The sequence below is a fragment of the Lissotriton vulgaris genome, chromosome 6 (assembly GCF_964263255.1).
Source record: "Lissotriton vulgaris chromosome 6, aLisVul1.2, whole genome shotgun sequence".
In the NCBI taxonomy this organism is placed as follows: domain Eukaryota; kingdom Metazoa; phylum Chordata; class Amphibia; order Caudata; family Salamandridae; genus Lissotriton; species Lissotriton vulgaris.
Genome location: NC_141694.1, coordinates 1,726,046,865 through 1,726,069,106, shown reverse-complemented (window position 1 = coordinate 1,726,069,106; position 22,242 = coordinate 1,726,046,865). Strand labels below are relative to the sequence as shown.

General features: G+C 42.0%; 1 protein-coding gene across 1 annotated transcript in view; it reads left to right on the top strand.

The window, feature by feature from the left end:
* The window catches only part of AIDA (axin interactor, dorsalization associated), a 164,912-nt gene that overhangs the window by 109,927 nt on the left and 32,743 nt on the right, over positions 1-22,242 (top strand). The window contains exon 7 of the mRNA XM_086927942.1: positions 16,827-16,949. Coding sequence (XP_086784068.1) covers positions 16,827-16,949 — 123 coding nt within the window. The remainder of the gene's footprint in view (positions 1-16,826; positions 16,950-22,242) is intronic.

The window sequence follows — 22,242 nt, the reverse complement described above, 5'->3', positions numbered from 1 at the left end:
GAAAGAACATTTAATACGCATGTTTGTCCATATATGGTTGGTCCCAATATGCAGATTGTCTGGTCTGAATCGAGTCTTTCTCTATCCTGTATTAATCTTGGCCAATACAGAATGTAGGTCAGTAAATGGAGTTGGAAAACAGTGCCCCATGGTCCTTTAACTTTCTGTCCGGTATGTTTAGAGTAAAAGCATTGATCAAGTTTGAAAATCATTTCCCACTTGAATTCAGACAGTTTAAATAATTCCAGAAGCTCTACAAACCTCTTGATAAGGTCTCCTGTGTACACCTTTCCCTTTAAAGACAAGTATGTGAATATCCGGAGGATCCAGTGATTGTACAACTTCAACTTTATTTTGTCCAGTTGTATCCACCATCGATTCACATACAGGCACCTCTTCTATCTTTTATTTCTTATTGACATGTAAAATCTTCAGACAAGATACGTTCATCCAATAGAGAGGGTGTTTTTAGATCTGGTTTGACAGTGCAGCTGTCTGAAAGAACTCTTTTACCATTACTTTAAAATAAACCTAGAGTGGACTTTGACTGTTCCTAGAGGAGTTTTTCTCTCTCACCACATGCTAATTGTGTATAATTCTCTATCATGGTGAGTACTTGTATTATAATAAATGAGGTACTATTTTACATTTCAGCACTCTGAATATATAGAAATGCTCTATCTCATATATCCAGTGTACGTGAAAGTAATTTTTTATTTTTATATAACTGCAGTATGCGTTTTTTCATGTTTCAGTGAGCACTCCGATGCAAGTGAGACCTATTGGCTTTACCAGTGCCTGCTAATGTCTTTGACACTTAAAGTTAAGCCTAACTATAATTGATCTTACTGTTTGAATCTTAGTTGTCATGCTTAAACTCAGCCTCATGCCACATTAGACCTTTTCAAAGAGCTGCTTTATTTGATGCCTCTTCGCAATACTCCTTCAAACTGCTGTTTGCTTGAGCTGGTGAATATTAGTATCATAGCAAAATAAAGTTCATTCATTGGAGGGCTCGAATTTACAAGTCTCTTGAAAGCGTATTGAAAAGACAACTAAATTAGAGGTGTACCACAAAATCATATTGGAATGGCTAGCATACCCATAGATTTAAGGAGTATGTATTTCATGCCAGAATCTGGTCATATAATTCGTAAGTTGTAGATGTATTTTGTATTGGCGTTAATTATACAAATATTCAAGGACATTATAATAAATTGTAATCCAAGGTTATAGTGACTTGAGTATAATTGATTAATTGATGCAACGTAAAAGCGGTTATCCTTAAGGAGTTTGTGCATGCGGAGTAGCAACTATGTGCAGTGTCCTCTTACCCACCATAATTAGGGTGGGGGTGTGTGTGTGTGTGTGTGTGTGTGTGTGGTGTGTGTGTGTATATATATGTGTGTGTGTGTATATATATATGTATATATATATATGTATATATATATATCTATATCTATATATATATATATATATATCTATATATATCTATATATATATATATATCTATATATATATAGATATATATATATCTATATATCAAAGTAAAACATGCCAAATATTAATGTACAAAGGCATTGAAAGCCTGGTAAAGTTATTTATGTTCACATTTTAGATGTAATTTAAAAGTAAACTTCTAAAACTAAAACTTGCATTTCTTCAAATCAAGTGAAAATGTAAATTGGTTAGGTATATGGGGATAGAAGTTCTTTAATGCAGTTAAGTAGAAAAGGTTGTTGCATCACTAAAATGTTATTACCTCTAATACAGAAATGTCTGAGGTGTCCTAAGAATGCTATTGAAGTATGAAATAAACTCCTGCCACTGAGTGATTGAATTCTTCCTCTGTTTATACCTTCCTATCAAAAAGGTTTCCCATTAAAATGTTCCCTTATTGTTAAAACCTTTGCTAAAATCACTGGGCAACTTGGGCTTAATTTAAAAAAGAAATGCACTAGTAGGCTCTTGCAGAGTGTGAGGTTCAGGGTGTTTGTGTATTTTTAGTCAGTACATTTTATGAACTCAACATGTGAGCACCGTTCTCAAATGCATGCAAGCAGTTTCTGGACCGTTTCTTGACCAACTCCTGGTAATACGTAGACCACAACTGAATTCACGTTGAAAAAAATATCTTTGCAACTCCAATAATGTCTTGCAGCACAATAAAGGTGGTGTTGAAGTTTTTACCGCTTGTATTAAGTCGGAGCCCCTGGAGAAGGAAAGTTTTGGGTTGAAGATATCCCAGCAGGTAACAGGTACAGTTAGATGTACGCACAATACTTTGTGGTGGTTTCCCCCCTTATGGTTTTTGTAGACTGAAACCTGGGGACCCTGCAAAAATGGGGTTGGGAGGGCAGGAAATACACAGGAGAGTTTGAGGTTCATATAAAATTTGCATTTCTTTTTTTTTTATTGAAATCTTTATTCGATTAAATCATAAAAGTACATATAAACACACAATCGTAAAAAAAATTAGTATTCAAAACAAACACTTGATTTTCTTAAACAATGTTTCATGGACCTTAGAAACTGAACAATCAGGAATAAATATCTTAAAAACAAATGATTAAAACATCCAATACATAGGATATAGAGCAACGTGCATATTGGTGCATAAAAAATAATTATTTAGTGCAACTTTCAAATAAAGGGCACTTTTTGAAAAACACTATGGCAGCTTTAATAGCTGGGCCGGACAACATTTGAAGATGGGGGGGAAAAGCGGCTCTAAATTGATTTTTTTTTTTTTTCTTTAAACCTGGATCTAAAATGTGGAGCTAATAGCTTCTTCGAGGGAAGTTATACATCGGACATAATAGCACCAGATGGCTCAAGGTCTGCAGTGTGGTGCCATCTCAGGGCCTGGTTAATATAGAGTTGAAATCAAACTGGGGAGGGGGTTGGGGCGGGGACAATCTGTGCCTTATGAAGCCCAACTGAAAGAAGACTAGCAGTGATCTATCCCATATATTTTTTTTTCCCTAGAGTGAGATAGGGCTCAGGACCAGCAGTAGTTTTAATGATCTTACAGGCTCCCATGAACAGTTTCTCCAAGGCCCTAGTATTCCTTGTTTTCTCAGCCATTTTATAAAACAGCTTTTTCATCCTTCCATCTGCTTTAACATTGGACTAGGGGCCATAATACAATTCAGGATAGCCTAACGTAATGGCCAAATTTCTGATCTAAGATGCCAAATAATTTTATGCCCAAAGTCTGATTTTAGGCAATCCTGAATTACTTTACTATTAAGTGTGGTCCCCACACCAGACGGAAATTCTTAAAAGGAGTGGGCTAATTTTATAAAATATTCTACATACCCCAAACCCAATTCATCGTGGACAAAAGAGCTTGAATAAGTAGGACCAACCCCAAGCAACTTTCGACAAAAAAGTCCCTTCCTACGGTACTTTCATACTGTTCTGGTATCCCCAAATGGCAGCACCAAAGGTAAGTACCGGAAAACATTTCACCCTGTAAATTTGAAGCAGGGAAACTACAGGTTTGTTTCCAATAGATATAGAGAACTTAGAGGGCCCCACAAGCTTGGTTAAAGTGCTTGCATCTAAAAGCCAGACATGGGGTCCGATTTTTATATTGGTTAAAGGTGACACCCCTATATTACTGCAATGCGGTGTATCTCAACATCCATGTGGCTTCCCTGAACAAGCTTCAGGTCGTTCAGAACGCGGTGTCCAGGCTGTACGTTCCTAAGCATCAATCCACCAGAGAGGGGATCCATGCTCTGCATTGGCTTCCCATTAGGAAGCTGATCTCCTTTAAGGTCCTTAGTACGGTTTACAAGGCCTTGCACAGTAAAGGCTCGCCGTAGCTGAAAACCATATTCCAATGTGTACACCCCCAGGAGGACCCTGAGATCCTCCTTCCAGAAAAAAACTGATCTCCTAAATTCCACAGGGTCTGATTGGGCGGACGCTCCTTCTCTATGGCGGCCGCCAAACTCTGGAACAGCCTGCCTCCCTCTATTTCCAATGCAGAATCTTTTTCGATATTTAGAAAGCTTCTGAAAATATGCCTTTATCAACATAGTTGGTTGATCTGTACCTTTTTTTGTCTTCTCCTCTCCATCTGCCCAGCACCTTGACACCCTTGGGTATTAGTGCGCTTTATACATTTTATCCTATCCTATTTAAGTCCATGAACACTAGGTGAATAGTGCTTTGTTTCACCACCACATATTTCACAATCAACAGATTAAGATTGAGACACTCTTCCATTGTTCCCTTGCTCTCCCTAAATCCAAACTGGACAGGACTCAAGATTTTGACTTTGCCCGCTCTTTATTCCGACTCAGAATAATTCTTCCTGCCACTTTAATAATCGAATTTAACAAGGCGATGGGCCTATAACAGCTAGGGTCCTGCCACTTGAATTTTTTTTTAAACTGGCACAATTGAGGCAGCTTTCCATTTCATGGGATTACTCTTTACAGCAGCTGTGTTAATAATGTTGGTGATTTTCGGGGCCCAAAACTGGATATTTGTCTTGTATAAGTCCGTGGGAACCCCATTGGGCAGGGAGTCTTGTTATCTGAGCTAGTCTGAATAGGCTCCCAAACCTCCTCCATCCCAAGCTTATTATCTAGGGGGAACTTAACTTTCAAGTGGTCAGCTCAGGCCCATGAAGTAAATTGTATAAATATGAGCCAGCCACTGCTCAGGAGGTATATGCATACCAATATCCCCAGGGACATCTAGGATCACTTTTTTTCCGATCTCCCAAAATGCCCTGGAGTCTCTTTTAGCACATTTATACATTAGTCTGTCCCATGCTTCTAATCTCAGAGTTAGTTTCCTAATCTTAGTTGCTGATGTATAGTTTGCTCTAGCATGAATAATTTCCACTTTCATTTCAAAATGGCTACATATCCGGTTAGGGGATTGTGCTTTTCACCTTTTATTCTCCAAAACCAGATAACTGATAACTCAATGTTCTTCATTGTGAGTGGAAAAAGCCACATCTTGTAGTCAAGGTTCTATCTTTATTTATGCGTCATATTCCTCTGTATGTTTTATCATATTTGTTTTGCACATTATCTACATTTGCCTTTATTGTTTTATTTTCCTCCTAACAGTTAGTTCTTTCCCACATGTATTTTTAATTTATTTAAAACAAAGTATATATAGAAATAATCGCACACTTATTCTGTAAATAGCTATATAGCACTACTTTTAAAGGACTGCTGTGATTAATGTTACTAAAGAGTAGAGATGCAGTAAATATATTTGTAAGGCTTAGGTGGGGTAACAGTGTCTTCCAGAAAGACTATTAACCCCTCGCGTGCTGCCGTCGACCGTTGGCCGACGGCAGCACTACCTCCCTAGCCGACGGAGCCCCGCCACCTCTTCAGAACGCCCGCACCACGGCAGAAAAACCGCTGCGGGTAAGGCGTTAAAGCCAGGCTTACTCTCCTCCTTGATCTTGAGCGTAAAAGTATTTTCGATGCACTGAGTCAAGCCTCTCTTTGCAGATTAACCTTTTCATATTAATCGGGCAAACAATCGGGTTTGTCCGTACTTTGGGTTTAATTTATAAAAATTTTATATGAGCACCCTTAATGTAAGCATGCACACATGCATCCTGCCTTTTAGAGACTGCATGAGCCCTTCAGGGATTAGTCATGAAGCTGCTTAATTGTGGTTGTATGTAGGCTGGAAAAGGTAATAACTTCATCTAACTTCCCAAAAGCAGTAATGCCATAGTATAATCTTTAATTTATTTGTAATGATTCTATGGATTCTATGGTGCACACTATCAAGTAATCAATTTTCCAAGAACATTTGCTTTCAAAGAAGTAAGATCTTGCTTTCATTTTATATATCGAGTTCATGGGTGCCCTACTTGGGTTGGTTTTGACATTTCTGTTGACTCTAAAGCAAGACCACTGATTTAATGAAAGCAAAGGACCATTAAAAAGAGTAATGTAAGCGGTTACTCTATGGTTGTGGTTTGTTCTTTAAAAGCTAAGCTACAAATGTTTGATGTTTCATGCGTCTTCTTAATTCGTTGTATTGCTAACTGATGCGCCATGTTGTGTGTTGTTCATTGCTCATTGCTCATAACAATACATAATTTCTAATTGCTTTGTCCTGTTTTTCTCATGCATATTTTCACCATCTCACTCATCTCATTCTACACCACTTTCCTAACCCAGGAGCCATTGAAGGTATGATCACTTTCTTGCCAAGCAAGTTCATGTTTCTTTTTGCTTTTTATGTGTTTTTGTGTATGTGTGCATCTGTTAAAAAGTACTGCATTAAGCATCAAACATTGCTTCTTCACTTTTACAGCAGGTATTTTAATGTCAACATTAAACGGGTCTAACTAATGTAGTTTTTTCCAGTCCTTCATTAGGTCATACTGCACAGTCATTCTAGGTTTTCCAGTTAACAAGAGTACAATTGGGGCTAATATGCCCATAAACTAACTCATTTAGTATTCCTGCATTGCTCTATAATTCTTTTTTCCTGAAATTAAGGCTGAAATAAATGAAACTGTTGACGTTAATGGAGAACTTAGGTAGGAAATCACTGTCCTTATGGGTACAGAGTTGATGAGACCCTAATACACCAATTGTGTGTACACTGTGTCAAGTAATGAACTGATTTTGAACGTTTGAATTGTTTACACATCTGCACAAAGGAAATGGTGTAATTCACTGAGGTTATTGACATTAATATTTTGTAAATTTTTATGATTTGTTAAATGTGTGTTTTTTTTATATTTTCCAACTTCTAATCTGGACAGTGTTATGATGAATTGTCATGTAGTATTTGTTTGCTTTTAATAAGCAATTGTGTAAACATGTTAAATATTCATATACAAAGACATTGACAGCCTGGTGATGTATTTTCACTGACGTTTCAATTTTAATTTAAAAGTAAACTTTCAAAACTAAAATATTTAAAAAGTAAATTGTATAGGTTTATGGAGATAAAAGAAGTCCTCAAATGCAGTTAAGTAGAAAATAAGGTTGTTACATCACTAACATTGTATGAACCTCTAATATAGAAATATCTGAGTTGCCATAAGAATACTATTGAGAAGTATGAAATCAACTCCTCCTACCACTGAGTGATTGAATTCTTCCTCAGCCTATACCTTCCTGTCAGAAAAGTGGCCCATGAAAATCTTCCCTTGTTGTAAAAACCTTTTCTAAAATCAGTAGACCACTTGAACCTGAATTTAAAAAAATTTCAATAGTATATAGGTTGGCTCTATAACAAGCTTGTAACTTAGAGATTTAAGATCTTGTTTTATGTCAAGTACGCTTGCTCTTCGATCCAGGTTTTAATGCCTGAATAAATCTGGCTTACATTGCCATTCCTATGAGCCCTTTCTGATTTATGTAAAATGACATTCAGGGAAAGGGTAGTGGTAATCTGAGGTATTTACTTCTATACCCAAGAGTATCCATTCTTGCTACCGGTATAGGATTTTCATGTTTTGACGACATGCAGTGACAAGGCTTGTTTGTCGCCATATACCACCTTCTTGTAAGTGTTGAAAATTGATCCTCTTGCGATTAGCAAGTTGCCCCTCACCCAAGTTGGATTAAGCTCATAACTGTCTTATAAAATACAGATCCTTTTTTCATCCCACTATTGAATTAGTGCAAGAAAAGTTAAATGAATGTTAAAGGAAAACTCATTATAGGCCATGTCCTGTACGGATTGGATACTGTGTACAGTGTGAACAGCATATGTTTTGTAACCATAGTAAGTGACCTAGGTATCTAGCTGTGAGGCATTATTCATGGCTACCAGCACACTTGCTTGCCTTAGAGTGATGGACACAGTTTAGAGGGGTGTTGGTTCTTGTGAGATGCATATTTAATTTCTGTTACCGATAACAAATTATTTTAGACTTCTGAAAAGCCCTTATTCAGGTTAGATTGGAAAAAAATTATATTCCGCTATTAGTGTAAAAGCGTTTGAACGTCACTGTAAAACGTTTAGTTGGCAAGAACCTCAAAATCACAAATTCCACAGAAAAGGTTGCTGCATAACCTCAACTGCCATGTGATGCACTGCTTGATTGGATGTCCGTTCGTTAATGGCATCTCTTGCGATGGAAATGTCTCTTGAATGGTCTATCATTGTGTTCCTACATTGAGCGCCAGACATGGAGTATCTGGGATCCTGGTTTTTAGATCTCGCCTACGTGCATGCGTTGTCTGTTGCGAGACATTTTGGGCTTACCAAGAACATGCAGGGGCTTGGAGACTGTCCTTTGCTTAACATTGGTTGTCTTAACTCTCCTTAGCTTGATTCTTATTTGTGTCTCAACTTGTCCATCTTCTGTTTGTCCCTTCCATAGAGCGTTGCCTCTTTACCTTCACTTTTGATTGGCTGGCTTCTATGCTTCTTTTGCTTGCTCTACAAACCCTACTTTTTGTTTTGCAGTTCAGCACTCTTATGAAGATGCAATTTTTTCCAGCTGTCTCCCTCGTGCTTCTCTCCCTCTCCCTCGGTCACTAGTGTGTTTCTCCTGTCCCCTCCATGTTGCACTCTCCCCCTCCATATTGCACTCTCCCTTGTGTACCCTCTCACTTTTCTTTCTAGCTTGTGTTCTTCTCCCCTGCCCCCTCCACTTTGATCTCCTGTTTGTTGCCTTCAACCACCCACACCATCCCATGGCTGTTGCTACTCTTTCCCGACCTCTGTACTTCCACCCTGTTATCCTGCTCATCCATGTGCTTTTCTGCCTGCCCGCTTCACAATGCTTTTGTTCTACAGTTCCTATGAATTTAGTAGGACTGTGTATTAGGTCAACACAACTAACATAATGTAGCATTTGTCTTCCTGTATAATCAGTAAATGTTGGTTTGTTTGACTAGCTCACAGTAAATCCTCTAACCTCCTAACCATTCAAAGTTATAGATGTTATTGGTAACCTCAAATATGCCCACTCTGATTCCCAAGGAATTAGTGGAAATAAATCTAACCCTTTAGTTCGTCACTTTAGCATGTCCAAGGTTTCACAAAGCAAAGATAAGATAATGCATTTTCAAACATTTATTGAAAAGCTTGAATCTTTGTAAATAAAACCTAAACTGCGATTATCGGCAAGATGAGACACCTCATTAAGCATTATTAGAATGGTGAAAAACACAAACCATTCAACCATGTTAATTGTTCATAATGTTAATAAGGTTACTCCTTTCTATTAATTTCTCTATGCTAAATAGAGCCTGTTGGGAGTACCCACCTGCCAGGCCTATTGGAATGATCCAACCCTATCCCTTGGTACTGTATGTCAGGAAGTCAGTCTCATTGCATTAACATATGCACATACATCTAAGTGGGCAGGCTATCTTCCTTCACAGGATGAAGGTCGGAGACAGCAAAACTGCATCTCAATCACAGCTCACTCCATCTTCCATGATAACTTCGGCAAGAGGTGAACCTCTCACCGAGTTCAGCATGAATGCTGTTTAAATAGTAAAATGGCAAGCTTATCACACTGTGCCAGAGATGCGGAACAACGTCTTTAATTGGTTGTAGGTCGAATTAGTTGTCTCCTATGAGCAAAACTAAAATAAAACAAAGTTTAATTTTGGAAGTTGTGCGACCCTGCAATTAAATGTGCAGACTAGAGGGCGACAATGATTATCAGAAAAAAATGAGTGCATGGCACATTCTCACATTAGGGAATATATGTGTAAACCAACACTAGAAAACCATGTTGAGTTAAAATGAAAAGCTAAAATGGAGACTGTTAGCTGTACAACACTTTCTTGCCAGTTGCTTCTCCACATTGCTTTTGCCCGTTTCCCTCCACCCACTTTTTTTTATTTAATAAATAATTTCACACGTCATTTTTACTTTATTCATAAAAAAATTGGCAAAGCCAGTATTTTCCAAAGGCTAGACCTGTTTGCTTAACCTCACCTTAATCTAGTGTGTGTGCTTGGGCCTAGGCCATTGCCTTACCATGAGTGAGGTCCTGGACCTGTCCTGTGATCTGGAAGAGTGCTCCAAGTGTACCCTTATTGCACTGAAAGTGTACTACTGTCCTGGTCTTGGGTTTGGTTCATAGTGGTGATGGAAGCCTACCATGTTTTGTGAATCCATAGTTTTGACCAGACCTTTTTATCCATGCCAATGGAGTGAAGACCTGGTGGCCTACCAGTGTAGTTTTGCTTCCATGCACTAAGCCAGATCCTAGCTCTAATCTCATGTTAAGTGGGGTTGTGGCCTGCATGGTACATGCATTGTTTGTACAAGTGAACCAGAGTAATGGAGGCCTATGGGATTTGTTTTGGATGCCTATGGCCTAGACTTATGCACAAGATGAAGGTGAGGTTGTTTTCACAGACCGTGGAAGTGCATTGCTGACATCCCTGAAGCTTGAAAGAGGAGACCTAGACACTGAAGTTAGGAGAGAGGAGACCAGGCCTCCTTAGAAATTAATTTGGGTCTTTAGCTGAGAAGGGCTGCTGATTAGTCTTTATGTAGCACTGCCACTTGGTAGAGGGTTGGGGCGAAGGGTGGAACTGCAGTCTGTTGTTTAAGGTGAAAAGGATCTATTTGGTGAGGCCAGCCTTTTGTCTCATACCTGATCGCTGTTCATTGTGGCTGATGACAGCCACATGCATAAATCTCATACCTCTTTGTGCCTCAGTTGTGGGTGGTCCAGACTTGAAACTACCCTGCTGTGAGGAGCATCACTCCGTCCAAAGACTTTGTCTGAGGACAGCCTTGAAAGGACACTTCAAAGAAGTCACTCTATGCAGTGTCTGCCTACCAACCAGCTTCCCAGGGTTGAGGGGACATCACATGAAGTCTTGGCCTGCTGGAAGGAGCTGTTTATCTTACCCTGAGGTGCCTAGAAACCAACTTGCCTGCTGAGAGGGGGGAAGAAGTCTGACAGCCTCGTAGCATGTGTGACTGCCCAGAAGACAGAATGAACCTCGTGCTGTTGGGGTCTGCCAGAGGAAAGAGGCTGGGGAACAGGGACCTTCATGGCCTACTCGTTGGCGGATATTAGACTGTCTGAGTGGCGGTTGCAGTTGAACTGTGTAATCATGTCTGTTTATTCCAAAGGGACCAAGGAAGTGCGGCTGCAACTTTGTTACCCAGAGACTGATTGGTTGCTTAATTGACTGATCTAAATTTGTAGAGCGATATGAACTATTCCAGAAGGACAAGTAAGAGATAGGAGTGAGTGTAGAGAGAAAATGTCATGTAAACACCCACAACTAAGATTAGGCCCTAGAAGTTCTAAGCAAAAAAAGGTTTTCAGTTGACGTCTGAAGATGATTAGGGCTTACTATGCATGTAGTTCCCTTGGTAGTCCATTCCAGGTTTTGGATGGAACTGAATTTCCTAAAAGTGGGAGCCTTAACCTAACAAGCAATCTGCGATCTCAAAAGTCACGAGGGGTCAGTACCGGGGGAAAAGAAGAACCTTACTTCCTGTTAATAGTTTTGTACAAAAAAAGGTGATGGAAGGAATGCTAGAATTAATCTCAGCCACTGGCAATGGCTCAAGCCACATCCCAAACCATTGTTTCTTTCCCACCATGCCACCTCAGTTTGGACCCAGCCATATGCAGATCAGTCTTGACCCTGCTCCTGATGGGAACAGTCCATCCCGAAGTGCCTGGCCAAGTCCTCCCTGGACCAGAACACAAGCAATTTAGGACCTGTTTTGCCTGGTTAGAGCTCTTCAGCCAACTGTAGCTTGGTTCCAGTGGCACAGTGAGTCCAGGACCCACGACTGGGCATGCCCGACACACTTAGGGCGTCAAATGTCGAAACTGAGGTGGGATGGTGTGTAAAATATCAATCAAATGGAATGCCGCCCGAGTGATTTACAGTGGCTGAGATTATTTCAAGCAATTCAAGCATTCAATCTATCTAGGAGTTATATACTTGTAAATAGTTTTGTGACACTCCGAGAACTTTGAACAGACCTTGTTTATGAACAGCGAACCTTCGGGTAGTTTTCCTTAATACTATGATCAATATTTGGCCCATATTTTCCAGGACTTGTACTTTCTTTAAAAGGTATTTAGGGAATCCCAATCGTAGAATTGCAGTAATCCATTCTTGACCAGTTTACGGCATGGATCAGTTCTTTGCTTGCTGAAGTCCGGATAAAAGGACGAATTTTAGTAATAATTTTTATAAGTTCAAAGTCTGCAAACATAACTTTTTAATTTGTTTAACGAATGCTAGTTTTGAGTCTATAATCGAAACAAGGTGTGTCCTTGCTGCACAGGAGAAGGTGGTGTCAAGATCTACAGGGCAGCTTTTTGTAGTGCCAAAGATTTTGTTTTTTCTGATCGCAATTGAAGATCAAGGAGTAAGAGTTCATCCATGCTGCCCTTTTACAAAGGCTGCTCTTGTACGCAATTTCTTCAAGATTATCTTCCAGTCTAAAGACAGCTGAGTATCATCTGCAAAACGAGTCCTTGGACTTTCATTCCATACTTGAGTGTAGCCAAGTGAGCCATGTATAGATTGAAAAGTATAGGGCTCAACATGCCCTGTGAGACAGCAAGCAGGATGGGCTTGGGAGAAGATCTCCGCTTGTCATTTGACTGTCTCGTCATGTAACCAGGCCAGGACTGTCCTTGAGATCCAGGCAGCCTTTATCCTATGAAGCAGAATCAAGTGGAAGAGATAAAAGGTTGCTGATAAGGCTAGAAATATCATAGCAGCCCCTCTGTTTCAATCCATGATGTATCTGAAGTCATCAGAGACCTTGGCCAAGACTGTTTCTGCTGAGTGTGCCTTGCAAAATCCACACTCTGGCTGCCCATTTGTACATTACCACAACCACCGTCCAGAAGCAGGAAAGCAGGCGACCATTACTGGACTCATCCAGGTTACCTTAAGTTCCTGACCACATCACCTCCAACACCAGCTACTGCTGCCACTCCTGCACACTACCCCACTGCAGCTAAAGGAGGCAAGTCTAATTGGGAAGCAGCTGTCACTGGATTTCGGCAGACCTCTTGCCTTGCACTTCATAAACCTGCATTGTGGTGAGACACCAAAGATAAAGAGACCTGTGATAACCTGAGCACAATGAACTTATTAGAGGGTTAAGTTGTACCTGGACAATGACTCCTAGTAATAGAGGTGTTCTTATCGCAAAGGGGAGAACCCTAGTTAGAGGAGAGGGGGCGGACCTTTGGGAGAGAGGAGGGGATACAGATAGAGGTACAGTAGCCCAACCACCCAGTTCTTGAAGTTGTTACTGTTCACAATTACTTTTGTAGTATCTGGTTTTCAAATATAACAACATACTTGTCTTTTAATAAAGTAAAGGCCAGGGTTGGACATTCGACTATTGCGCTGCTGGGTTATTGTTGAGTTCAGACCTTCAGCTCCCTCACACTACCTCCCTGAGAAGCCTGTGCCTGCTCGCCATTGCTACCACTGAGAGTCAAGGGCTGAAGTTATGTTATGTTATGTTATGTGATCTTGTATAGCGCATGGCTACCCCAGCGACTGGGCGTCCCAGCGCTTGCGGACATGCCAGGTATTAGGATGGTAAAGGAGGTGCTGATGGATGCAAACAACCAGGTTTTTATGAGTTTTCGGAATTGCAGGTGATATGAAGTGGCCCGAGCTTTAGGGGGGATAGAATTCCAAAGCTTAGGGGCCAAATACCTGAAGGAGCGGCCACCGGCTTTGCTCCTTCGAATTCTGACAGTACAGGCAAGTGAGAGGTCCGCTGAGCAGAGTGCGCACGTGGGAGTATAGAAAGAGCACAGTCCCTGCAGAGTTTGGGGGCCAGCGTTTTACAGGATTTTATGGGTGAGGCAAAGGGTTTTAAAATGAATGCACTGTTTTATAGGAAGCCAGTGTAGTCGACGGAGAAAGGGGGACGTGCGGCAGGTTTTGGGTATAGCAAATAGAACGCGGGCAGCAGCGTTCTGTGCTCTTTGCAACCTATTTATTGCAGTCATATTGGACCCTAGCATGAGGGCATTACAATAGTCCAGGTGAGATAAAACTACAGCCTGGACTATAATCTGCGAGTAGCAGGCTAAAAAAAACCCAGAATGGGTCTAAGAGAGCGAAGACGCCCAAAGCAGGTACCTGCCACTTTTTGAGCATGAGACTCCATGTTGAGTGTGTTGTCCAATTACACCCCCAGATTTTTTACTGACTCCTTTGGTATAGGAGCAGGTCCCAGTGCCTGCGGCCACCAGTGCTCTTCCCAAGTCTGCGTGCCATTGCCAATCAGGAGTACCTCTGTTTTAGAGGCATTAAGCTGAAGGCAGTTGTTAGATAGCCACCTTGAGATCGCCAGAATGTCTTCCTGGAATTTAATTTGGTCCTCCACATTGTTAGAAAAGTTGAAAATAAGTTGAGTGTCGTCCGCATAAGATGTTAGTAGGATCTTACGTTCCCGGGCCAACAAGGCCAGGGGGCGGACGTACACATTAAACAATGTGGGACTGAGCGCAGACCCCTGAGGCACTCCACATTCAAGAGGGAGCTTGCTGGATGAGTACGGCGGGCGTGCACCTGGAAGGAGCGGTCAGATAAAAAAAGACTCGAACCAATCCAGGGCCGTTTCCCTGACTCCGATCTCCCATAGTCTCTCAAGTAGAATCTTGTGGGAGACAGTGTCAAAAGCCGCACTCAAGTCCAGCAAAACCAAGATGGAGGTTGCGCCCATATCCAGGGAGGCCCTTAGGTGTTCTGTAACTGTTAACAGGGCAGACTCCGTACGCCATTCTGGGACTCATCAAGGATCCCATTAGACTCCAAGTAAGCAGTCCGAGTGGAGTTGACGTGTGCTTCCGCCACTTTCGCAAGATAGGGAAGCAGCGAAATAGGTCGGAAACTGTCTAGCCTTAAGGGATCCAAAGTTGTTTTTTTCAGGAGTGGTAGTACTTTGGCATGTTTCCAGGATTTGGGAACATTGGCTTGCTGTAAAGATCGAATTAATCAACTCACGCCCTTCCTGCAGGACGGAGTCATGAAGTGATCTGAACGGATCCGGTTTGATGGGATCATCCGGTGAGCCTGATTTTACTCTTAGGGCTAGGTGTTCATCCCTGGCTGTTCTATAGGTGGAAGGATCAGGAGGGAGTAGGGAGGGTCAGGGATGTCTTTATCAGGATTAGAGGACCCCAATGGGCTGTCCAGTTGTAAAGAGTCATATATACCTTTAACTTTGTTAGTAAAAAAGCCAGATAGTTCTTCGCACTGTGCCTCTGACACTATCAGATTGCCTGTGCCTACAGGGGCTTTAGTCAAATCTTTTACCAGAGAAGAAATAGTTTTGGAGCGATTTGTACTTGAGGTAATCAGATCTGTGTAGTAAATGGCTTTAGTTTTCTTTATAAGCTTATGGTAAGCTTTAGTGGCCGTTCTGAACTCAATTTTGGCTAGGTGTCATACGATCGTCTCCAGGTGCGTTCTAGAAGCTTACAGTGTTTTTTAGTTTCCACAAGAGTCTCCGAGTACATGGGGTGGGTCTGAACTCGCCTAGGTCTCGAATATTTCATGGGGATGAAGTGGTCTAGAGAATTGTTTATCCACTCTCTATAAGCATCCATATTACCTGACCAAACAGGGCGGGTATGGTTAAGCCTAGCTTCAAACTGAGCTTTATCTAGGCTGTTCCAAGGACGCCTCCGTAAGGAGGGAGGAGGGGTCTCCCTACCGCTGGCTGGGATCTTAACTGAAACCGAAACCAAAAAGTGTTCCGTCCAGCTAAGAGGGCTGGGGGATACTGCTGTAGCTTCCTCTATATTAGTAAAAACTGGGTCAAGGAGGTGGCCTGCCTGATGAGAGGGTGGGTGTATGAAGTGGGTGTATTGGCTCAGTTTTGCTGAGCCATAGTAGAACAGACCTCAGGACATCAAAAGCAAATGACTACCCCAGACACCCTGCTTGTTTGAGGCCAGTAGCCCCTGCTGGCCCCTTGTCCCCTGCCTAATACATGTAATATCACAGATGTCCGCACAACGGACCTTTTCACTGATGGTGCAGAGGTCAGTATGAGTATGGTCTACATTGACATAGTGGAACAAGAGCATGGACCTCAGAGCATTATGTGTTCTACTCACCAACCATCATCCAGCAGCTCTTTAGACCTCTGAGTAGGAAAATGTAAAATCTGAACATTAAGATGGCATGTGTCGAATGACTTCATACTGAGACCACAAGCTGCAGGCCTGTTAGAAGATATTGCATACTGAGGCCATGAATGCTGTGGCTGCCTGTGGAAGCCTTGTCACTGATTGGAGATACTTGAGCAGAGCTGCTATGCATTCTGGACACATGAGTAACCAGCCTGTTTGAGCACTGTATCACGGTGCCTAGAAGATGTCACAAAGGAGTGTTCGGAGAAGTTTCCTTTTCACTACCCAACAAAGTGAGACGTGAATAACTGGAAGCCAGATGTTTGCGGAGACGACACTTTGTACCAACACTGTGCAGAAAACAAAGCTGCCAGTAGAATATACATACATAGCAGAGATGTATATAAACACCAGAGTCTGTGCTTTACGGTTGGTCTAATGAAAATGGGGCTCTAGCAACTGACTGTATGTACTTGGTTCAGTTGAATGTAGTTTATACTGAGTATGATGCAATCAATAATGTTAATACCATTTATTAAGCTAAGTTCCTAAGAGGTGCTTAGCTGCGTAAACTTCCTTACCTGGCAAATGTCAAGGGTTTTGAATTTTTGGGTGTTTACCTTTTATATCAGTTTAAGTAGTTTTTTATGTATATCTTTTATATGACTAACTGTAAAGGGTGCAGACACACTTAGAACCACCAGTGTACCCTTATCAATTGGATTTGTTCTGTTTTTTTTGGCAGGCACCTTGTTACCGAGATTGCCATCTGAACCAGGGATGACACTACTTACTATTCGTATCGAAAAGATTGGCCTAAAAGATGCCGGACAGTGCATTGACCCCTATATTACAGTTAGTGTTAAAGGTAAGTATTGGTGGTATTCAATAATTTTACAAGTGCAACATTTCTGTTGGATATGAGATACTATGTTTTGGCAGTTTTTAAGAGCTTAAAGTTCAACTAAACTACCATTTAGAGGTAAAGAAAATATTGGTAATGATTTCTTTGAGATATAACTATGACCTCCGTTATATGCATTCTGAGGTGTAAAACTGCGACAAGCTTAAGTATGATTGTTAACCCTGCACTCTGGAGATGAATACATTCTGTTTCTACATCCCGTATTGACTTCTGGCTCTTTGACACAAGAATGCAAATGTTGGCATTTATATTTCCAAGAGTAGAGTGCTACATTTTCACTTAGACCACCTGGCTAGCCAACAAATTGTGTAGGGAATAGGGGCTTAAAACCACCTCTTAGTTCCTTAGGGAGTAAAGATTCAGTAATGTGTAGACATAGAAACATGACTTTAACTAGCGATAAGGACCAAAGAAGTGCGTTTCCAAAAATATCTTTCTAGGACTCTTCTCTTAGGATCTTTGGGCCCACTGTTTCTGTGATTAAGAATACATTATTTGTTAACTAAGCTCGCTGGTCTCTTCAGGCACGTCCTGAAACAACAATCTAGTGGAATCCCTGCACCAGTATTTGTCTCAGCAGTAGACTCTTTCTAGTTGGGTGCTCTAGTTTAACACATTATACACGTTTTAGACCAAATGTTTGATTTACCATCATTACCTAAGGATTTAAACCAAGTATAAACAAAACAAGTTAAAGGCAGTTTTGGAATAACACTTTGTTGCTTGGTATATTCCAACTCAGTCTTAAATGGGTATACCTCAAGTAATATCCCTTCGAAGATAGTTAAGTAGTTAAATGTTAAAATTTCGGCAAGAGTCCGAAGGTTCTGGCCAAACCAAAACCTGATCGGATGGATACATACCCCTTCCATTTTTAAATATTTAGCCTGCTGATTGATGACTACAAAACCTCATTTATAAGCTAGGCAGTGTCCCAAACTGTGGTCCGCGGACCCCCAGGGGTCTGTGGCACATTCCTAGGGGGTCCCCAGGCAGCAGTTTGAAAAGCACTGCAAAGTTCCAGGTAAAATTAGCAATTTGAGCAACAATAAAAGTGTCATGAAAATGCCAGTGATTAATGTATCTGCTGGAGAGAGTTGAGAGTTTTGTCTAGTGGCAGCTTTGACTTCTTATGTAGCACAGTGGGTTAATCTGCCTACTGCAAAGAACATGTTTTATAAAACAGTATTTTATGTGCATAGGTCAGTGGGTTTCTGCTTTTGTCACAGAGATTCTTTTGTCACTGTGCAATTCATAAGGGGCAATCGTAATCTAGCAGTGACCTATAAACTCTCATCAAAGAGCTGCTTGCAAACTGCATGGTACAAGTTAGTAACTTATGTTTTTTCCCCAGTCTATAATGATCCGGATGCTGTTAAAAAGGTTTATTTGGGTGGAAATACATTTTAAATGTTAAAGTCAATGCTAACTTCTGTGTTATGTTCTGAATCTTTAGTTTGTGCTTCACCAGACCAAACACTCTTTAAAAATGCCTAGCAGTATGAATATGTGAATCCTACACCTTGTAGTCCACTTTGCCTTGTGTAACATTTTCTATACACTTTTCACGTATGACTCATGGTCTATATGTGTGTGATGTAAATTGCTTTGACATCCTACAATGGTATGAGAGATGCTATAAAACAAATGAAATGCATGTGACAGAGGGGCCATGGAGAGATGAGGGGCCCTGTTGGAGGGTGATAATAAGGGAATCATTGAAGAACCCCCAAGAAAGATTGTCTTATCCTGATGTACAGTTAGGTCTTCAATTACTATTCTTTAAAAGCTAATACAATTCATTATATAATTATAAATGTTGTTTAGACTGCACCATTGATTCCTACATTTTTTCGAGGGAGCGAGCCTCCCAAAGCCCCCTTTGTAGTGGTCGGGCTCAGTCAGTGCACTTGGTATGCACCACATAGGGACTGGTATGAGAACATTTGCCAGGGCTGCTTTGGGTTTCCAGTCTGGCCCTGGCAGGAGCCTCGTACTGCGAAATAAAAGCAACCATTCAAAAGTTAGTCTTGGAGATGCTGCTAGAGCATGATCTGGCTCCTCAATTTTTAATTACTGACTCTGTACTATCAGTTGACGTGTCAATCACATTCTTGTTTGAATGTGAAATAAGTTTCATCCACATGTAGGTGACCCATTTGAATGACTATTCCTTCCTTCCAATGTGAAAAACTCCATAACACTTCTAAATAGGAGGCATATGGTAATATTTTGTATTTCGTTGCAGCAGTTTTACTGTACACCTAGCTTAGTGAAGGTTGTATTGTCTGTAATAATGATGGGTAATTAGAGCTTTAGTAACAGCAGTAATCGCTCCGCCAACTCTTAGTGTGAGTGTTTCCCTGCCCTTGGAGTGGCCCTTCTCAACACCATAAAGCTTCTTAGGCACACGTTGGGAATGTTTGCTTCTTGGTATACTTATCTGAATGTTCTGTTTTTATCTGAACCTGTTTGTGTGATGCATCCAACTGGGATTCAACATTGCCAATCCCAAAGAATTTAAAATGTTACAATGTGATGTCATAGAACATGTAACATGGTTCAAGTGTGGAAGTTGTCTATGGAGACCAGCTGGGGATTAATTTAATCAACACATTTTCCATACTTTGCCATTGCTCTATATTTGTAGATGACCTTCTAATTCCTCTGCTCATTAGTTATTTTTTTTTTACCTACCTTGCTACTGGCCATGATGAGGGTTATTTAGAGAAAATTGCGGAGTTCTGTGGGCTGGTGGCCATCAGCCAACCTCCTTACAGTCTTGCGGGAGAGGGGGTTCGGTCACTATGGTTGTGGTAATGATTTGGCATACCTTTTAACTTTGGAAAGATTTAGCAGGAACGGGACGTTACAACTAGTCAGTGCCTTCCCATAAAGGAGACTTCTAGCTGGAGATTCCTTCCCGTACAATATTCCCCAGGCATCCGACTGGATCTGGAGATTTTTGAGCAATACCTCCGTGTGCTGGTACGTGGCATCAATCCGCTCAGCGTTGTTTGCGCCATGACGTGTGCAGTGTCTATATAGGTGCCACCCCAGCACGTTGACATTAGTTCTTTTCTTTTTGCGCCATCAGTGCAGCTCCGGAGAGAGCTGCCTCACTCCAGTTTTTGGGCTGTTTTTTCACATATTTTTTTAGCTTCTGCTCCCAGAGTGCAACCAGGGATGTCCCACACCTATGGAGTTTAAACCCTGTGGTTCCTGCCAAAGGAAGAGGTCTGTGACGGACCCATACCTGGTTTGCCTCTGGTGTTTGAAGCTGGGCCATGATCCCAAGGCCTGTCCTGACTATTATGCCACGAATCCCAAGCCAGTTCAGGAGTGTTCCATTAGCATTTGGTCGCCCAACACATTCATCTCTGTGACGCTGCAAGACACGGTCATGTGGAAGTTCCCAGGCCCATTCGCAGAGACATATGTGCTGCTCATCATCGCACTCAAAGTTGTTGGGTGATTCCAAAACAATTAGTCAAAAGGGCTTTTCGACTTCGCCGCACCAATCCAAGTCTTCCGATGAGGCATGAGAATGATGCTACAGGTCTTGGCCCCACTCTCATGCGGCAGCCATGGAATCTGAATGTGAGTCTGCTCTGTGCCATCCAGAATTTCCCGGAGCCAGAGAGACGCCCCTGCCCAGGTAAAGGAGTTATGCAAGGCCATGCACCTCATTTTAAGGCAGGCCAAGCCCTCTGGAGTGCCTTCGGGCCTCATTTATTTGACTGGTGCCCCCATTGGATTCCCACCAGTGGGTTAGCCTTCAGCACAAGTCGGCCCCTTTGTTTATGTGACTAGATCCAGATCGGCTTCGGTTGCAAGGTCGCAACCTTTCCTGGAATCTGTTCAGTGGCATGGTCCCCAGCAGTACCTGACTCCAATTTGGAGCAGGATCAGCATCTCCTGATGTTGACACCGGCATCAGCCAGAACTCAATCTTCCAAGTCAAAGTGGGGGCCTACTTTTTTATAGGCCCAGTGGGAAGTACGATTGGGGAGGTTCTCAGGATCTTTATGGTTATCCCAGCACCATGGAAGAGCCCAAGGAAAACTGGTGTAAGGAACTGGTTGGCAAAGATCACCATACCTTGCGGTCTCGATATAACCAAATCACTGGACAGAGCCATTACATCGTCAGTTGCACTCTATTGCCACACCTGGTTGAGGTCCACTGGCTTTTCGGGGGATGATCAGGCATCCCTTGTGGACATGCCCTTCGGCAGCACCTGCCTTTTTGGTTGTTGGGAAGGCAGACTCTGTGCTAGAGTGCTTTAAAGACAGCAGGGCCACTGCTCGGTTGTTGGGACTTTACGTGGCTCCACACCAGCCCCACTCTTCCTTTCACCCCCTGTGTGGCTACAGTAGAGGCTATCAACCACAATCTTTTACACCCAGTCCCCGCGGCTAGCAGTCTCCCCAGTCCTTTCGTGGCTGTGGACCCCCACAAGCCCTGTGGGACCCAAAGCCGGCGATCTACCCAGTCTGCCAACCTTTGCAGCTGCTGTCAAAGTTCAAAGCTGTGCCAGTCACCCGAGTCCCTGGCACTCTGTAGTGAGTGTTGGAACCCGGACAGCTGCAGCCAACTAACCCCTTTTAGTTTGCACTCTCACCATCATGGGCAACCGGTCGATGGCTGGATCAAGCACCATCTGTCCTTATGGCAGTCCATAACCTCTGCCAAATGGGTGCTTCAAATTGTCCAGCGGGGTTATACTCTTCTACCCACAGAATCCCATCTGTCCATGCCACCATCTGCTGAACGGCTGATAGAGGGCCACCTCTTCCTGTTGCATTAAGTACAGGTTCTTTTCCCCAAAGGAGCCATTGAGCGGGTGCTGGCATCAAAAACATCCCCTCAAAAACTCATATGGAAGTCTATGGATTACTTACCAGCCATGCCCTAGATATTTTATTTCTCACGGAAACCTGGCTACAAGACGACATGGATTCGGTCATCAACCTAGCCACCCCTCCAGGATATTCTACATACATACTAAATAGACAAACCCGGGGAGGTGGGATAGCGATGATTGTCGAATCTCATTACACATGTCTATTTACCAAATTGGATATTGGAGGCAGCGAATGTGCCCGCTATAACGTGAAAATCAACCATCAATTTGCCCTTGTGGGTATCCTGATTTACAGACCGCTAGGGTTAGATAGTAGTTTTATAAAATCACTCCTTGAAAATGTGTTCTCTGGTCACTGGAACAGCTAAT